Raw genomic sequence first — 15948 nt, forward strand, 5'->3', positions numbered from 1 at the left:
CTAGAATTAGATCTAGAATAGATCTACAGAAACAATAACAAAACTATCAATAGCAGAAACAAAGTAACACTAGCTTCCCTAGAATTAGATCTAGAATAGATCTACAGAAACAATAACAAAACTATCAATAGCAGAAACAAAATAACACTAGATTCTAGATTCCCTAGAATTAGAATAGATCTAACAACAGCAGTTATAAACAGCAGCTATTAGCAGTAATATTCAACAGCAGCAGTTAAAAGCAGCAGTTGAAAGCAGTAACACAGCAGTAACAATAGCAGGCCGTCCCAGGTACAGGAATAAAAAATATAATTAGACGACAGACCACAACGATCTTCAGCTGTCACACAGACAGATATGGTACTGACCACTGGTCAACTGTACACTGAACTGTTTTAAAACAGCGTGGCATCACTTTTTATACACAAAAAGCGGAAGTAGAAATAATAAGTTTGGCACTAGCCTATAAAAATAAAATATATAAAAATATAGCTCTGGGAGCGCAAGCTCACAATCGCAACTAAAATAAACAAAATCAAAGCGAAAAATCAGTCACTAAATTCCGACTTCCCCCCCGGGGGAGATTTCATTTCGGGGGGGGGGGGGAGGTTGAACCCCAATTTCCCTGGCTACGCCCATGATAAATAGATTGATAGCTAGATAGATATATAGACAGACGGACAGACATACAGACATATAAATAGATAGATAGATAGATAGATAGATAGATAGATAGATAGATAGATAGATATATAGATAGGCCTAGATAGGGGAGAATAATGGGGAAATCTTTTACAATGACTAAATAAAGAAGAAGGAAAAAGGTGTCAGGTGCTGTGCTTGTAATTTAAGTCTAACGACTCTAGTGCTTATAATCTCTTCATAATTCTCAAGAGCTCAGTAAATAAAAAAAAAATTCATAATTACAAAATTTAAAATTATTCAAAGAAATGTATAGAGGTTACTCATGAAGGGACTCATTGATTATGTTACCAGTATTACCATTACACACTATATATCTCCTTCTTCCTCTCTTTTTTTCACTCTATGCATCATAATGTTCTCTAACATATTTTTGACTTGAATTGGAACGACCTGCTTTACAACACCCCTCCCACAAACACGCACACATATATATTTGGCATGTGAATTAAGTTCACTTCTACTGTCACGCCCCCCCCCCCCCCCGACAAAAAAATGTGTCCTACGCGCGTACAATCTCTTACTTTTCTTCGACTTCTCAATATCAAAAACAAAACTTTTAATTAAGAACATTTAAATTGAGACATGAATTTCAAATCGGGCAACTCTGTCCATTGAAAACAAAATTCCAAAAGATATTGACTTTAAAGTTATTTATAAGTTTTCAAGTTTGAAATCTTGAAAAAGTTTTATTGTAGCCTACGCTTTTAAATGCTAATCGTCGTCGGTACAAAGCTAGCACTATAATGTTTAACTGTTTCCATTAGGAGCTCTTTAGAATCTACAAATCTACTCATGAAAGCATTTCAGTTGATGTTAAATATTTTTCTAATCTTAAATTTTAATCTTTTCAATAACTAATGATAAAATGTCAGAAACAATGAAGTTTTGAAATAAAATCGACACTCATTTTAAAGTTCAATAACAAATATCATCGAATGTAGGCAATTAGCTCACTATATTATTATTTTTTATTGAGAAGATTTGAAGGGAAAGTTGGGGGAGGAGGTGACACCCGCCGAACTTACCCCACCGGGTGAAATTTATTTTTGTAAGTACGTTTTTGTCTTGACCCTCCTAAATGTATTTGATTAATTACGAAATATAAAATTTCTAGCTTTAGTTTGGCTCCATTTTATTTAATAGAGAAAAAAAAAATGTTTGGCCGGAATGATCTTTTCTAAAAGTCATAGCAGAATAGCAAGCATGCCTGCCCATAACATACAATCAAGATCTAGGTATAGCATTAATTATTAAAATTATATTTTGTTTCTCTGTAATGGGGGGGGGGTTGAAATGTAAGACAGTGCGGCTCTGCTAAAAAGAAGCAAAAAACGTAAGAACTCCTGGCCTAAGGCCTGTCGACCTAGATAATTGTTGTTTTGTTACTATTTTTGTTTTCATGTTATATAAACCACCATTGGTTACTATTTACTAGCATGACCAATGAACGTCCCCTTTCCCAAAATAGTTTGTTTTTCTTCTTCCGTCACATCCGGGCTTGAAGAATCCATCTGTGATGTCAGCGAACAAAATGGCGACGGGCACTTCGTCTCAAAGTGATTCACCTGGTCCTGTAGAAGTGAACTTCGATAGGTTAAAAGTTTTATACCCAGCTGTTGATGAAGACGAAACACCATTGCCGCGATCATGGAGTCCTAAAGACAAATTCAATTTTATCGGATTAGGTCAAAATAACCTTAGAGTTCATTATAAAGGTGTGATTACAGTAAAATAGTATCGTAATCAATGTGATGCTTTCTTTTGTTGTCTAAAATTGTCTTTGTTGTTGTTTTGTTCTTTTTTGGTATTCTTGTACACTACTTTTTCTTTTTTACGTCCTTGTACATTTTATTTCTTTTTCTTCATATTATATAAAGTCTAGATCTAATATGCAAGTATACTCGTTTCATTTGTTTTAAAAATAAAATGTTTGACTTATGGACTTATGATGGTCTTATCTCAGAACTGTCTGTGAAGATTATTTTTATTTTCAAAGATCAATTCAAAGTTAAAGATTGACTTCAAATTGACAAACCTAGTAAAGCCCACTCACTTGAGAACTTATTTAAATTTTGTCTCACTTATTCCATCTTTTTTTCAAAACTATAAGTAGCAGAGTCAGAGTTTAATAGTTTAATTCTTTCTTAATTTCTTTGCACCGCCTAGAAAACATAAAGAGGGCATCACAAATCACATGCACAACATTACCATATTTAAATGAACTTTATGAACAGAAATATCTAAGAAAAATCTTGGAAGACAAAAGCCACCCGCTCCATTATAGCTACGTCAAGTCGTCGCAAAGCGGGTGACTGCTGTCAATCAAGACAAGAACAGAGCGGTACAAAAACTTGTTCGTACCTTACTCGGTCAGACTATATCAATGCCAGCAGTTGATCAGGAAACATGAATAGGATCAAGATGCCTGTTTGTAGTTGCTGAATGAACTCTTTATGTTGTGTCTGTTCTATTTATGTGTATGTTTCTGTTGTGTTGTCTTTATATGAGAAAAGAGTCCTTGTAATCACAACAAATTTCCATAATCCATATGGATCAATAAAGCAGTCTTAGTGCGGCGTTACTCTGAGAGTAACTTGGCTAGCTCTGGCGAGTGCAGCATTACTTTCAGCGAGTAACTTGGTCTTGGTATAAAAAAATATATTTATTTTAATATCTTTAAATTTGTTAACTTTTTATTTCTCTTCTTTTTATTATTCCAATGTGAGAGTGAAAACATGTTTTGCCACTTTTGGTAGTAATTAGGATGCAGGAACATTTAAAAAAAAAAAATCAACATTGTGTTAGCAATTTGTCTTTTTAGTTTTTTTTTTGTAGAACCTGAAATAATGTAAATAATACAATTTTTAATACATTCAAATGTTTATTTTTGTTATTTTTCAATATTTATGGATAAATGTATTTTATAATTAAAAGGTTAAATTTTTCAGCTTACAGATTTTTAAAAGAATTTTTTAATATATTTTCATTTGTAGCCAATTCATTTTCCTTTGAAATGAAATCAATTATGTTAGATTATATAATAAAATTTAAGAAGTTGCGTTAGATATAGTGTAATGACACAAGATGCGTAGAAGTTGATGTTAATCGGGTTTTTCCTAAGTAATGTGACGAGTAATAAAAGAGCAGGACTACGAACTAGAAGAATAACGGACAAGACGCCTTAGAGACGACGTTAGGCTAGCGATGACAGAGGACTGTGCCCTTTTTATTGTTCATTAAATTGTTGAAGTTATCAGCCTGCGTTATTAAGTATATTCTTGATTCATTCTGTTGTTGTGTCATATGGACTCGCATGCACCATTAACATATATACTCATCAACAAAATAGACCATCAACAATAGTAACTCCAGCGCCCCCCCCCCCCCCCCCCCCCCCCCCCCCCCCGCCATGGTTCATCCTGGAAAACTTCATTTTTTCGATCAAAACAATACACACTGAAAAAGTTCATAAAATTTCTTGTGGGACCCAAGATTAAAGAATCATTTGAATTGTATTCCAAGTATTTATATATATAAGCCTTTAGCTTTGACATTGTAATCTAGTAAACTTTAAATGATTTTAATGCTTGTAGCCAATGGTGTATTTTGTTGGTAATATTGTTTAATCTTAGTCCTGTCAAAATCCTAATCAAAACATGTTGATTATGTGACAGAGTGGTATAAATAGCTTAACTACCCAAAGGGACTCAAGTTTTTATCCAACTCAAACTGTGTTTGTTTGCTGAGCACCTAAAGGCAGCACAGAAACTTTCTCCCAGATACCCCTTTCCCCACATGTCTACAAAGTATTGGACCATAGTGCACTGAGCATGCAATAGCATGAAGGATACTCTATACAAAAGCAATTTTAAAAAATTGTTCATTTAAATATAATATCGTTGTACAGGTGTAGGCAAAAAACAGAAAGATGCTGCAAGTGTCCGAGCTACCCACCCCATTCCTGCAGCTTGCGGTATTTATTATTTTGAAGTTAAAGTCATCAGTAAAGGTCGTGATGGGTAAGTGATTAAAGAGATTACTAATTGTGTTTTTATAGAATTTTTTATTAGGACAAGAATCAGGAGACATTAAGCTTTAAATATCTTGTAATACTTAAGATCACCCTGAGGATTAGCAGCTTTGAAAATACCATGCATAAAAAACCTTTTTTAAAACATTTATCTTTTCTAAGGGGAATAACTGCACTTACAAATATATCTCTCTATAATGTACTAGCTGGTTCCTTTAATTGATATCAAACAAAATAATTAATTACTAATAATTAATAGCCTATTTGGTTAATTTTTAAAATTGGCTCATGTTTTGTTAGAATAAAAAATTAAGTTTTCAACTTGATCCGAGAAGATATAGCATGTACAAAGATCTAAGGGGACAAAACTCTAAATATTTAGTGATATCTGTGAATACTGATGGATTAATTTTTCTTGTTAATATTGAACAAACTAATTAATTACCAATAATTAATTAACAAATTGGTTTATTTTATTTTATTCATGTATTGTCTATGCCAATGAATAATTATGCAAAGTTTCAACTTCATTCAAGAATGGGTGTTGGAGAAATAATGTACAGTGTACTAACTTTTTACCAGACAGACAGAGTTGATATAAGCTTTGTATAATGGGACAATTCCTTTTTATTCTTTATTTTTGCTACATCAATTTATATTTCAGCTATATGGGCATTGGATTGTCTGCTCAGGGAGTCAATATGAATAGACTTCCAGGTAAGAGCGCTAATATTATTATTTGATTTACATTTTTACAAATAAATTTATCATTTGAAAAACTTAGGATGCGTTCACAAACAAGTATTGCTTGGCTTGAGCCTACCTTTCCTGTTTAAAGTTTCAGGGGCATATTCAGTTTCACTTAGAGACAGTTGCTCTTGAAACAGTTTCTGTTTTCCAACACCTAAGTTAGTGTTTAGCAGGATATTGTATATGATTAAAAATAGCACTAAAAGTAGATGGTGTATCTCAGCATGGTCAATGTTTAATAATGGATAACCTGGAACTGGTTTTATTTTATGACATCTCACAAATTGCATTCTAGCAAGTTAAAATAAATTAAAAGAAACCCATGGTTATTCAGTATGGACATTAAAAGTACATTTTGAAAGTTGAGGATTTTAATTCACTTATCCAAATGAACTGCCAGATTTTATTACTTGATAAAGCTAAGAATCTCACTAAAATAGAATTCAATACTTGCTTATGAGACATGTTTAGGTCATCTTTGCAAGTGCTCCATGTTTGCAGAGCTCTGCTGAATAGGTCAGATTATCTATCCTCAGCTGGGAAATGTGCTGTCTTTCTGCTATCTCTTCTTTACAATTTTGCCATACAAGTCAAAGTGGAGATCTGCAGCAGCTCTCGTGTGTTCTTCAACTGAGTCACTGTGAAGAAAAAATATTGATTTTTGTTTGTGTGTTGCATCATGCTTATTTTATACAAAATAATAAAATGCTCTTGTACCTTAGAGAAATGATAAAACCATATGTTTTTCAAGTTTGCTGAAAGTATGAAACTTGATACCTAATCAGGATTAAGCCACATGCTCAAGATCATTTGGATATACTTTAAAAATTAACCTTGTACACAGCGTTAGTCTTTTTTAAAGCTAAAGAATATCTATCTTAACATAAATTATAATGTTTGTAATGATTGATTTCTGTATTTACCTGTACATTACTTTTCTCATCCTAGGATGGGATAAGCAGTCTTATGGTTACCATGGAGATGATGGCAACTCTTTTTGCTCCTCTGGAGCTGGCCAGCCTTATGGTCCTACATTTACCACTGGAGACACTATTGGTTGTTGTGTCAATCTGATAGAGCACACCTGCTTCTACACTAAAAATGGAGTTAACCTTGGTATAATCACTTACATCCTAAGTTATCATTGCTTTTTGTTTTTAAATTTTTTTTTTGTAATTTAATACTCATCTTTTTTTTCTTCTCCAAAATATTTTTATTATTCAGGTATTGCTTTCACAGACCTACCGGTAAGTTTGTATGAAAAACAAGCATAAATATTTTAAGTTGGTTTTAGTATATTTTTTTTTAAGTCTACATTTGAAGGCATGCTAATATCAAATATATTTCATTTCTACAGCCTAGCTTGTACCCAACAGTTGGTCTGCAGACTCCTGGTGAAGTGGTAGAAGCCAATTTTGGCCAGTTTCCATTTGTATTTGACATTGAAGACTACAAAAAGGTATATTGTAGATGATTTGTGTTGTAAAATTGTTCTGTTCATAATTATTGCTAGTTTCACTATTAGTATGAATGAGTCCTCCTTTATTTGTACACAGGAGTGGAAACATAAAACTAAACTTACAATTGAAAGGTTTCCTGTCTCAGATCGTAAGGGGGAGTTCCAATCAGCACTGCACAGGTGAGTTCTACATATGACTGAAATATAAATGTTAGACACCAAGACAGTATTTTTTGCTACAAGTAAAGTCAAATAGTTCATTTATAAAATGTTCCTTTTTGTGTGTGTGTGAAAGGGAAGGGAAATTTAATATTGTAATTCGTGTTACTTTGAAACAAGAATTTCTATATCAGTGTATTGTAGTTTTAATAAACAAAAGTTTTTTCACAACAATGCTTAGAGGCTGAAACACAAATAACTATGGCTGGTACTAAATAACCTAGTTTTGTGTTTATAAATTAAACTTAAACTATGCTTCAGGTTTTATTTGGCTAGTTTTTTTGTTTTTTTTTTGGTCTTTAAGATTTTTAAGATAATTTTTTTTTAGAATTATTACATAAAGTGGATTGGAAATTGATTTGAATGCTAATTGGACCATATTATTCTTTCTTTTAAGACATTAAAAACTAGTTCATGACAATGAAAACTTAACCTTTCAGAATTGTTTCAACATATCTTGTTCACCATGGGTACTGTTCTGCTGCAGAAGCTTTTTCAAAATCTACCGATCAGCCTATTGTGGAAACTATTGAATCTATAAAGAATAGACAACGTATGTATGGACAAAAATTATTTGTGGTGGTAGCCTACAGAATTGTCATATTGTGATGTAGTAGAAATTTCAAGTACTTTTAAATTGGAGAAAAGAAATCTGAACTCAAGTACTAATATCATAGCAATGAAATGAAAATAATGCACCAGGGTACGGATTGTTATTAAATATATTTGTATTATACTTGTTTGGAAATCTGCTTTGTGGGCTATCAGCACAATTTGTCAAATGTATATTTTTTTTTTACAGAAAAGAATTTAGGTGAAGGGGCTAAAATTCATGATTCTTAACTTTGCTTTTTGTTTTTGATTTAAATACCAGGTATACAAAAGTTAGTCTTAGAAGGAAGAATGGGAGAAGCCATAGAAACAACACAAGCTTTGTACCCTAATCTATTAGATGCCAAGCCTGATCTCTTGTTTATGCTCAAATGTCGTCAGTTTGTGGAAATGGTGAATGGCACAGACAGTGAAGTTAGAGGTGGCTTGTCCAGTTTTACTCATTCAAATGGAAATGTGACTCAAAGCCGCAGCCCTAAGTCCTACCATAGCAGTGACGGTAGCAACCGTTCCAGTCCTGCTCACAGTCCTCATCCCCACGTCAGGGCAATGACACCACCATCTTCTCAACACCCTCACTCACTCCACTATAACCAAAGCTATCATCAGCAGACACAGCAGCAACCCTATCACCATCAACGTGGGGGCACCATTAGCAACAGCCCCAGTCGGTCAGTGGGTAAAAACCAGGGTCACCAAAGTCCATCCTCTTACCAGAACTTGCAGCAGCACCACTATCATAACAGCAGCTACAACAACAGCAGTGATGGTGGCAGTGGTTTACAAAACAACCATTCTTTAAACTGTGGTCACTCTGGAGAGAACTTGCTGAACTCCAGCAACACATTAACCAACACAGATCACATAGCAATCAATGGTGGTCCAGGGCTGTCCAAACTTATTGACTCAGAGGAGATGGATTTATCTGATGAAGGTGACAATCATAGTCCACACTCTAATGGAACCTCTCACATAAATGGCAACTCGGTTCATGATGATGATGAGGATATGGGTAAGATTAAATTTTTTTTCTATAATTCACTTATATTTTGAAAGCAATCTCTCTTACTATTACTGTACTTTACTGTATATCTATCTATCTATTATATTTGTTATTAACATAACTTATTGTTATTTATTGAATTTTTATTGTATTTTTTTTTTTTTTGAAGACCATCAGCCATTTTACTTTAATAAATATTTTGGCTACAATTTTTTTCCAACTGATAGCAATACTTGTTGCCATTTATCTGTGTCGGAAAAGCTGCTTGGGGGGGGGGGGGGGGCTAAGTCTGCATCCCCATTACTTTCAAACACAAAATATATAATTCCTAATATAAATAAATGTGAAAAAAGTTTGAACATGAGAATAAGATTTTTATTACTATTGTTTGTTATGATTGATTAGGTTGCTATTTTAGAAAATACTTGGTGTCAATGGTGATTTGTTGGTTATTATAATACTTTTGCACAATTGTATATATATATATTATATTGACATAATTGTATACCTATAATACTTTTGTACTAATTATAGAGGTAGATCTTTGGTAAGTTTTCCTTTTCCAAACCTTGGCATAGATTATTTTTGTTATCAGTGATTATTTAGAAAAATTGTGAGATAAAAGAATAAAAAATAAATTTAAGTTTTTATTTTGTGCAAGTTTTGAGCATTGGCTAATACTGGGTGTGTAAATATGTTTACAATATTTTCTCAAAAAAATATTTTGTAACGATTACTAAAATGAATCATAGCCAATGTACAAGAGTACTATAGATGTATTTAAAGAAAAATGTAAAAAATTAATCTTAGTTATAATTTTTTTTCATAATGATGGTTTGGTCATTTGCACAAATCCATTCCAGTCCAACTACAATAATTACTTTTTTGATCATTTCTGCTATATAAAACTCAACTTTGTGTATATACAAGCTGATTGTAACTTTGAAATGACATTTTAAGTGGAGTTCCACTTGACTAATGATGTGTATCTACTTTTTGTAACCTGCTTACTCAGACATTGATGTGCCATCTCATCGACGCCAAATGTGTGGTGGTAATGAAGCTGCCATTGAGAAAATGTTGGCATTTGGTAGGGAGCTGAAAATGATGAGCCAGCGTTTACGTAAAGAATTTGGAAAAAATGAAAACAACAAGAAAGCATTACAGGTTCATTCTTCTATTATTTCTGTGTACATGGAGAAACAAATATTTTATGTATACTAGCTGAAATACCCAGTGTTGCCTGGGAGGATTCTAAAAGTAAAATCAAAGATCATCATTAATTGTTATATTTTTCCACATGTAGGCCTTTCTAGATTTTAATAATTTGAACAAATTATGGGCACATGCAATAAATGTATAGAGAATTTGGGCTAATGTCATTTTGAAAGTAAAGCTAGTCTTGTCCATTTTCAAATTTGCCAAGCCCTTTTTGGTCTATGCCTCAGCACAGGTCTATTTTCTGTTCATACCAGTTGAAACCAGATTTTCATCAAAATAAAATATTATAGGATAATAATTAGATGTAGTACCCCTTTCAGACCTTGCGGTATGTAGGGCAGATGATATAAAAGTCATTGGTTTCTATGGCCAATTGTTAACAAGGGTGTTATTTGGCAAGCATAACAACCAACCTACTTTACTTTTCCAAACTAATGTCAGGTACTCATTAGAGCTACTCAGGGGTGTCCTAAAAATCCCAAAATTCAAAATCCTGGTCGACCAGTCACCACTCAGAATTGAAACAAGGACCCCCCCCCCCCCCTTTTTTTTTTTTTTTAAATTACAGCAGAAGCCAAATTTTATAACTTTATTTTTTTATTTTTTAAAACTTTTTATGAAATTGTTTATTAAAAACACTGTGGACCCGGTTTATTGGATGGCTGCCTGGTCGTGCGGTTTGCGCGCTGGACTGTCATTCAGATTTATCGATGGTCCAGGGTTCAAACCCTGCCCGCTCCCATCCCCCGTCGTCCTGCAGGAGGTTTGGACTAGGAAGTAATTATCTTCAACTATGAAGAAACATCCGAAACCTCCTGCGGGAGGTTTGGACTAGGAAGTAATTATCTTCAACTATGAAGAAACATCCGAAACATGTAAAACATTTTACAAAACATATTAAGAACACTGTGGACCCCTAAACAAAACCTGTTTGGCTGTGCTGGATGTGTAAATTAAAATTGATCTGAAACTGGATTTTCCCTTCTAAGGTCTGATCATTTTAGAGAATTTAAGACACTTTTATGGAAAAATGGTTGAAAAATATTCTATGACCTCCTCTAGATCTAAGGATTATTTGTGCCAATATTAACTTTTACTTTTTTTAATTTACACTTTACATTTTAGGGAATTTAGTTTGGGGGAGGGGGTTCTAACAATCCTCAGGGCGTTTGATTTTAAGCATTATGCCAAATTTCATCAAGATTTGATGGATGAACATGATATTTTACTATTAGATTAAATTTATTTAAAAAATATTTTTTTCATTGTGTGTAAAGGATGCATTCAGTTTGTTGGCTTACTCTGATCCATGGAACAGTCCCATAGGCAGTCAACTTTTACCAGTCAAACGAGAACCTGTCTGTGCAGCACTTAATAGTGCTATTTTAGGTTAGTATCTGTCTCTATCATTTGGCCTCTTTATGTGCATTTATATTTAAACAAAACATAGAATTACTTTTGTTACTCTTGTTGGTTGGTTAACACTTAGGGTCAAGATTCAAAAGTGAAAAAATTGATAAAATGATGCAATATCTAATTCTATGCGCAAGGGCCCCATTCACTCATCACTAATTCTCCCATTTGCGGTGGATGAAAAAATATGAAAATTTAACCTATTTACTTTTCGAGTGCATTGTTTAAAACATACTGCTATTGTAGCTGGTCATATAGATTCTAAATTACTTAAATTTTGTTAATACTTCTCAACCTGGCCTGAATGATTCATGTCTAAGTGATTCCTGAAATTTAAACCCATGATAGAGTTTCCCAAATTATTTTTGGGATGAGTTCAGAATTGCTGTATCCTAGTCTGAAACCTGACTCTCCAAGTAGTTCCACAAACTACTTGACATGTGAAGGGGCATTCATAATAAAAGCTTTTTTTATGTTAAAAAAACAGCAACAAAAAACATTTGGTGAGTAAATGTTGTGGTAATCCATATTACCAGTTCTCTGATGAGTGAAGATCCACCATCTTTTTAAAATAAACTAGTAAAGTTAGTTTCTTCAAAACTTATTATCCCTCTACTATTCCGCCCTTTTTAGGTACTTTTAGGTACCTCTTAAAAATAAATTCATGTCTTTTTATCTTAAATTCTTAACAAAAACTACTTCTTTCTTGCTTGGCAGAATCAAAAGGTTTATCGAAACAGCCACCATTAGAACTGACCATCGGACATACAAATCAGTGTATGCGCCTTATGTCGAAGTCAGGGATTGGAGCCTGTGCATTTGCCAGTGTGTCGGATTATCTTCACTAACCCTGAATCTATGTCTATAGAGTGTCACAAGTGGCTCCCTTATGGTCATTCATACCTCATCCACTTCTGGTAGCATTTTATTATGCAGTTTGTAATGACATATTTTTGTTTGCAAGAAACTTTTTCAATAACTTCCATTATTATTTACTGAGAATTAATGTGCATTTTCTCCATTCTGTGGACATTCTATGAAATATTTGTGTGAGTTTATTGTCAATGTTGCTATACAAATTATAATGATTATGCATGTGGCGATCTTGTCATTAAGTTTTGAAAATCTCTTAGAGGATGACTTATAAGTAAAATTTAAAATTATGTACAATATTATTAGCATGAAACCTCATACCATTTTTTTGTGTAAGAAATTGTACAAACACTGACTGCTAGAACTCTATTCTATGGATCTTCAGATTTGTGTATTGAAATATTATTCAGGACTACGGAGTTGATGCCATCTTAGCATTCAGTAAAAAAAAACTATAAATAGTTTAGTATGACCTACCATTTTCTCAAGTCTTTTTTTTTTAAACTCAAAAATGCTGCTATAATTTTTGTTTTCTCTGACTTTTCAATATAAAAAACAGCAAACAAAAAAAAAAAAAAGAACTTCTGTACATTCCAATAGTTAAATGCATGCAGAAATTTCTCTACATAGTAATTTAGAGTCAAATTTTGTTAGATTTTAGTTTTCTTGCCTACAATTATTTAGTCTGGTGATTACAATACCTAGAGATTTAAAATCAACTGATTGTATATATGTAATTTTGGAAATGTTTATAATGAATCTAAAGACACATTCAATACTTAACTTCAGTCTGTGTCATTATAACATTGACTCGTAACATATTGGTTCATATATGAATTTGTGTTTTCCTCCCTAGTGGTACTTTGACTTGCAGGTTTTTTTTTGTAATATTGACTCAGTTTTGAGCCATAGAATAGTTGTTGCTGTGGCAATGTGATGAAATGTGATAGATTTTGAATGTGTGCATGTTTAACACTTTTTTCTGACAAGTTTAAAGAAAATTCTCGGTGGATTATTTGCCATTGTGAACTGATTTTGTATGAATTTACCACTGGACTATAAGGTGTGACATAATCTTTATTCTACTCTACACTTTGTATTAACAATTCACAAGATACCTTGAATAAATAGTGCATTGATTTTTTTCTTTGAATCAAATTGTCTCTGTACTATTTGTAATGTTTTTTATGTTACAGTTAATGTAATGATTTCAGATGAGACAAAACTGAAGTTGTTGAATGAGCTGAAACAACTGAATTAAAACTGAACATACTTTGACCGTTAAGCAGTATTGAGTTTGACAACAAACTTCAAGACAGCATAATAAAAGTCTTCATCTACCACTCTTCATGTGGCTTTGTCCCAGGAGTGTGCTTGCTGCTGTAGACTTGCACTCCCCTAATATCTATTATGATATTCTGTAATTTCTTTAGTGCTGCCTTTAGTCAACACAAGTGGCAGGGTGGTCAAGTTTGTATTCATACATCAGAAATTCTTATTAAAAGATGATTTCAGTACAGTGTTTGCTTTGTCATTGGCTATCACCAATTAACTAATAAAACTTTGTGAACTGTGATTTACTAAATGTCCTGTGCATGATTTCATGCCTCTTTATTGCAGTAATAAAAAAAATATATTTGTGCTATTACTTTTAACGTAGGGAGCATAGTTTCATAGTGATAAAGCACATGGGATCTGAACCAAGGGGTCCCTGGTTGGAATAGCAGTGATTTTTAAGGGCTCCCCTGAGTTTACCTACCTTTAATGGGTACCTGACATCATTGAAAAAAGTAAAGCCATTGGTCGTGTTATGACAGTTGAAAAAAGTAAAGTCATTGGTTGTGTTAACCACAACACTCATTTACTGTCAGCCATAGAAACATGTACATTTATATTTTATATTGTCTGACCTATAGAGTAGTTTTTTTTAATTCGGACATTGCATGAATTCAGACTGTATAATGTGCACGTCCGTTTTCCAATGATTCTGACCCAATTTCCTTCCATTTAGCTGTCTTTTTATGTAAGAAAAACGAATTTTTAATTTGTTAGTCAGGTTGTTGTTTTTTCCTGTTACCAGGATGACTTTACCTCTTCCTAGGGTTAAGACTATATTTTTTTGATTGGCTAAGTCTATACTAATGAATCCGGCAATATTAATTCTGTTTTTGGAGCTGATTTGATTCATAAGCCAAGTTGTTTGATTCCATAGAAAAAAAAATTAATAGGGTGTCCGAATTAAATTAAGATTTCTTACCAAAATTTATTTCAGACAGCCAGTTTTGGACATCAATGTTAACAACCTTATATTTGTTTTTTTTTTTTTTTTTTTATATTGGGCAAATGTTTGGAGTGAGCTTGGTACATTGAATGAAGTTAAATGCTTAGATCTAGACCTACTAGATAGATCTAGAATTATATAGAGAGAATATCCTTACCTGTACTATACTACAAAATTTCATCTGTATTAGAAATTTATTAAATTAATAAACCAAAAACACCAACATTCAACACACATCTAATCATGCAAACATAAAAAGTCGGTATCCCAGTGACCAAATTTAGGTAGAATAAGTGTGTTCATATGTTTATTTTTTGTGTATGTATTTGTTCATAATTTGAAAACATCTTTTATGATTTAATGTGAGGGGCTATGCCGGGGATCTTAAAATTTAGTTGATGTTAATATAGAATTGTTTATTGATGCCTAAATATAGAGACTGCCCGAAATAAAATATGGTGTCAGGAATCAAATAATGTGGGTCAAATTTGTCCGAATTAAATGAAAACACACGGCCTATTTAACCTTAAATATAACAAATATAGGTAAGGGGTACTAATTTAAGTAGTCATCCTTATTCTCTTTAAAGTAAAGAAGATTTTGATATTTCATTTTCTTTTCTATGTCGAACCATTGTAAAATAATGCACTGTCAAGGTCAAACTTTCAAATTTGAGCGTATATGTGTCCGAATAGCATAAACTACTCTAGACATGGGTACTTTACTTTTAACTTGGTTTGCAGACATTCATCAAACAGAAATTGTAGGTGATTAATATGTAAATTTGAACTGATGTTTGACCATTTAAACTGCTAAAGGATGCTTAAAAAAATTAGTCTTGTAAAGTTGATTTCAACATATTTGATCAATATTATTTCAGACTTTTTTAATTATAATTACCCTGTGTTTAAGCAGTTGATAACTGGTAATTCTTATATTGAAAGTCTTCTAATTAAGTACACCAACTAGCTAGACTGGACATTTGTATTCCTGATGTTACATACTTTCTAGTCTACCCCCATAAAAAATGAAATTAAAGACTACGCAAAAACCTGTTATTTGATAGTGTGCAAGGTGTAGTTGGGTGGCACACTAATTGCTTGACTACCTATTGAGGGGGGGGGGGGAACTCATGTTCAAATGCATCTCTGATCCATATCTATAAATCATTCTCACATCCATTTTGTATCTCTTGAAACTTGGTTGCCTTATAGGAAGCATTTAAGGATCCAAAAACACTTTTACAAATTATGCCAGTACACAATAATGGGGCTGCATAGGTGTCACAAGCAGATATAGCATTGTGCAAGTAACCTTGCCTTGAACCATTTCTGGCATTGCTAAGAAGGGAAAAAAATTAGCTTTTTAAAAAAAATTATTTA

General features: G+C 32.8%; 1 protein-coding gene across 1 annotated transcript; it reads left to right on the plus strand.

The window, feature by feature from the left end:
• The first annotated feature begins 2203 nt into the window (after positions 1-2203).
• Positions 2204-13804, plus strand: LOC106056899 (ran-binding protein 9-like). The gene is made up of 12 exons (XM_013213814.2): positions 2204-2420; positions 4613-4724; positions 5400-5452; positions 6434-6601; positions 6710-6732; positions 6843-6944; positions 7042-7124; positions 7604-7716; positions 8038-8787; positions 9794-9945; positions 11277-11388; positions 12130-13804. Exons 1-12 carry the CDS (start codon positions 2222-2224, stop codon positions 12258-12260), a joined length of 1998 nt encoding a protein of 665 aa, XP_013069268.1. The 5' UTR covers positions 2204-2221; the 3' UTR covers positions 12261-13804.
• Positions 13805-15948: the final 2144 nt, after the last annotated feature.

The sequence above is a fragment of the Biomphalaria glabrata genome, chromosome 7 (assembly GCF_947242115.1).
Source record: "Biomphalaria glabrata chromosome 7, xgBioGlab47.1, whole genome shotgun sequence".
Lineage (NCBI taxonomy): Eukaryota > Metazoa > Mollusca > Gastropoda > Planorbidae > Biomphalaria > Biomphalaria glabrata.

What these genes read in the sequence shown, in the direction of transcription:
- LOC106056899 (XM_013213814.2), top strand. Translation starts at nt 2,222, where the DNA reads ATGTCAGCGAACAAAATGGCGACGGGCACTTCGTCTCAAAGTGATTCA. An exon ending in TAAAAATGGAGTTAACCTTG is followed by an intron (nt 6,602 to 6,709) that starts GTATAATCACTT and finishes TTTATTATTCAG; the next exon opens with GTATTGCTTTCACAGACCTA. An exon ending in ACTTAATAGTGCTATTTTAG is followed by an intron (nt 11,389 to 12,129) that starts GTTAGTATCTGT and finishes CTTGCTTGGCAG; the next exon opens with AATCAAAAGGTTTATCGAAA.